This window comes from Rhagoletis pomonella, unplaced genomic scaffold, assembly GCF_013731165.1.
Source record: "Rhagoletis pomonella isolate Grant_MI unplaced genomic scaffold, Rhpom_1.0 Rhpom_scaffold_14581, whole genome shotgun sequence".
Lineage (NCBI taxonomy): Eukaryota > Metazoa > Arthropoda > Insecta > Diptera > Tephritidae > Rhagoletis > Rhagoletis pomonella.
In genome coordinates this window covers 1-3,878 of record NW_023473103.1, presented here as the reverse complement: position 1 = coordinate 3,878, position 3,878 = coordinate 1, and the positions used below count along the sequence as shown (strand labels likewise).

The 3,878-nt window shown below is 50.2% G+C and overlaps 2 protein-coding genes across 2 annotated transcripts; both read right to left on the bottom strand.

Annotated features, from left to right (window-relative positions):
- Positions 1-1,120: 1,120 nt before the first annotated feature.
- LOC118757125 lies at positions 1,121-2,867 on the bottom strand (the record flags this gene model as incomplete). Its single annotated transcript, XM_036491863.1, has 2 exons — positions 1,444-2,867; positions 1,121-1,371 (listed from the first exon to the last, which is right to left on the bottom strand). Coding segments are annotated over exons 1-2 (1,675 nt in total), but the record flags the coding sequence as incomplete, so codon positions are not given.
- Positions 2,868-2,924: 57 nt separating this feature from the next.
- Positions 2,925-3,488, bottom strand: LOC118757124. Its single transcript, XM_036491862.1, has one exon. The coding sequence runs from the start codon at positions 3,486-3,488 to the stop codon at positions 2,925-2,927; it is 564 nt and encodes a 187-aa protein (XP_036347755.1).
- Between the last annotated feature and the right edge of the window lie 390 nt (positions 3,489-3,878).

The following is a 3,878-nucleotide window of genomic DNA, read 5'->3' as shown; positions in this document are numbered from 1 at the left end:
TTGAACTACCTTGATATGTTCAATACAAAATTTAAGTACTAGGTTTAGGTTATATTACAAGTTCAAAAGGTTCAAATAATAATAATAGAGGAATAGTCTTAGTTTTCCTCGCAAAATAGATCATGTTTTGTTGGGAGAAGACAAAGCTTAACTATTGGCCGCACCAATTCTCCGTGAGGTGTTTTCAGAGTAACGACGCGTACACGTCCATCAGCTCCAGGGTGGCATTTTACTACTCGTGCAAGCGTCCACTTCGTCGGAGGAGTAGGCTCGCTGAAGACGGCGACCACATCGCCTTCCTCAATGTTGCGCGAAGAACGAAACCATTTGGTGCGTCGCTGTAGGCTTACCAAATATTCGTCCCTCCATCGGCGCCAGAAATGTTGTCTCAGAGCAGAAATCGCTTGCCATCGCTGACGGAGGTTTCCACAGAACCCTTGACCCTCAGGTTCTGGGATTGACTTCAGCGGTTCACCCACAATGAAATGGCCAGGAGTAAGGACTTCTAGGTCACCAGCATCTGAAGAAATGTCACATAGCGGGCGGGAGTTTACGCAGGCTTCTACGTCTGTCAGCACGGTGTTAAACTCTTCGTATGACAGCAACGTTTCGCCCAGCACGCGTTTCAGATGATACTTGATACGTTTTACGCCTGCTTCCCAATACCCTCCCATATGAGGTGCGGCCGGTGGATTAAAACGCCATTCAATATTTGAATCCGCAAAGAAAGATTGAAGTTTGTCATCTGAGATGCACCGTTGAAATGCGATGCGGAGCTCCTTCTCGGCGCCAACAAAATTAGTACCATTGTCTGATGCCATGACCTTACAAAAGCCTCTGCGATTTGTGAACCTTTTAAACGAGTTAAGGAACGCCGACGTTGACAGGTCACCAACAAATTCGAGATGCATCGCACCAGTGCACATGCAAACAAACGAGCAGATGTAGCCCTTAGTGGCCTTAGCTCCTCTTCCGTGGGTGAACTTGTACATGTAAGGCCCAGCGAAATCGACAGAGGTGCGGGTAAAACAGCGGGCGTAGGTTATGCGAGTCGCAGGTAGGTCACCCATTGTTTGAGCGGCAAGGTTTCGGTTTAAGCAAGTGCACTTCACACACTTACGATATACGTTGCGGATCAGGTTTCGGGCGCCGACAACCCAATAACGGCGTTGTAAGACCGTCTGCATAACGCGCGGCCCAGCGTGCAAGGTGAGTTTGTGTATCTCGCAGACAATTAGCTTGGCAAGCGGACAGTTCTTTGGCAGGATAATGGGATGTCTAACGTCGGGCGTGACTTCAGCATTTTTTAGTCTGCCTCCAACACGCAGAACATTGTTTTCATCGAGGAACGGCTGCAAACGCAAAAGGCAACTGCGAAGCGGGATTGGTCTTTTAGCGCTGCAAAGAGAGATCTCATTAGATAGATAGTGCTGTTGCGTATACCTGATTAGGCGAAGCTCAGCTGCAGACAACTCGCTGCAACTCGGAGGACCAAACCGCTTTGTAGCGTCGGGACGTCTATCAGCTCGAGCGTTGGAGCAGAAGCGTAGAACGTAAGCAATGACACGTCGCAGCTTGGAAAACGACGAGTACTTCATTATTACCGACCAGTCATCGCTGGAGCCAGTCACATGGGCGCAGACGCTGCCTCGAATGCCCAACTCTGTCGTGTGCTGTTTCGGCAATTTTTGCTGCCAGGATTGCTCAGTGCTTCTCAGGAAGTCAGGACCATCCCACCACAGTCGATGATGTAGTAACTCGGTGGGAGTTATACCCCTTGAAGCGCAATCTGCAGGGTTCTGCTCGGAGCGGACATGGTTCCAACACTCAGGAGGCAGGACTTCCTGAATGTCGGCGACGCGGTTGGCAATAAAAGTCATCCATCTGCTGGGATGCGCCTGCAGCCATGCCAACGTGATGGTGGAGTCGGTCCACGCGAACAGCGGGTAGCGGAGATCAGGCCAGCTGAGTAGCACGCTTCGCACCAGTTTGGAAGCGAGATGTGCCGCGCAAAGCTCTAGGCGTGGTAACGTTGTCGGTTTTAGCGGAGCCACCTTGGTCTTCGACGAGATTAGCGCGACGGTAATGGTACCATCGCTTTGTGAGGTACGCGCGTACATAACGGCGGAGTATGCGCGCTCGGATGCATCTGCGAACACGTGCAGTTGCGTGAATGACCCGGATACTTCCGTACCGAGCCAGCGATTGACCTTCAAGTGTGCGAGCTGCTGCAATTCTATGCGATGCTCCAACCATTTCGTTGCAATGGACTCAGTAATGAGGTCATCCCAGCCTACTCTGGTGCGCCAAATGTCTTGGAACCACATTTTTGATTTTATAGTTGCAGGTGCAAGCAACCCCAAGGGATCTCTCTTGGTCAAACTCACGGGCGGTTGCTTCAAGCTAACAGTGAACGTGAAGTAGTCTCCCTCCGTGTTCCAGATAAGACCTAAAGCGTGGACATCCTTATCGTCGACGATGTAATGCGATATATTTTCAGCTGCATTAGAGATGCTTGCATTAAGTTGCGCGCAGTTCGACGCCCACTTTCGGAGTTCAAATCCACCTTCCCGCAGTATTTCGGACACCCTTTGCTGCAGCAACAGAAGTTCCTCCTTACTAGAAGCACCGCTTAGCAGATCATCCATATAAAAGTCCTTTAGGATGACATTAACGGCTCTAGCACAACCATTTGATGAATACCTTGCCGTCTGTTGCAGCGAACGGACAGCTAGATGAGATGCAGCTGCTACTCCGTACGTCACACGAACCATGCGAAAGTCTTGGATAGGCAAGGATGGATCGCTACGCCAAACGATGCGCTGCAGATCGGCATGTTTTGAGGATACGCAGATTTGACGATACATTTTTGCGATATCTGCGGTTACTGCGAAGCGGTGCGTTCTGAAACGCATCAAAATCGTTTACAAATCTTGCTGCAGTTGAGGGCCGACAAATAATGCGTCATTCAGAGAATTCCCGGAAGACGATTTGGCGGACGCGTTGAAAACAGCCCGAAGTTTTGTCGTAATGCTACTCTCCTTTATAACGGGATGATGCGGCATATAGTATGTTTGATTTAAGGTTTCTGACGCGATCTGCATATGATTCATATCTATGAGTTCTTTCATAAACTCGTTGTAGCGCAAACGTAGGTCGGCGTCGCGAGCAAGTCTTCTTTCAAGGCGTAGCAAATTCTGGACGGCCAGGTCTCGCGAATCTCCCAACGGTACGTCGGGCTTTAACGGCAACTCGACGATGAATCGGCCAGTAGGTGCTCTTCGATGTGTTGTGTCGAAGTGGTCTTCACAGAAACGTTCTTCGTATGTAAGGTGCGTCTTTTGAGGTGCTTCCTCCAACTCCCACAATCTAGTCAAGGCTCGCTCTAAATGAACATCACAGTGCAGCGACTGCAAGCGTGGCGCAGTAAGCCCAGCGCCATGCAAGCTTCCAAACAATGTCCATCCAAAGACCGTTCGCTGAGTCATGGGGGTCCCGGGTGGACCCTTATGGAATTCCGCACAGACAAGTTGGTCCATGACGTCCATGCCAACCAATATGTCGATACGCCCCGGCTCCATAAACTGCGGATCGGCTAGAAACAACCCTTGGATATGCGGCCATGTTGAAACAGCTATCGTCTGCGTTGGTAAGTCGCTTGTAATTTTTGGTAAAATTAGTGCATTGACAGTGAAGCATTGATCGGAACAGTAAGAGGAATGAGACAGTGATACCTCACCTCTAGCACGACCTCCTTGCGCTGACCCAATTCCAGTGATGTATACTTCGGACGATACTCGCGACAGACCCAAGCGTTGCACGCACGCCTCAGTTACAAAGGAGGCATGCGATCCGGAGTCGAAAAGTAACCGCGCGGG

Bases quoted from the DNA above. Each gene is read 5' to 3' on its own strand.
- LOC118757124 (XM_036491862.1), bottom strand. From the start codon at position 3,488: ATGACTCAGCGAACGGTCTTTGGATGGACATTGTTTGGAAGCTTGCAT.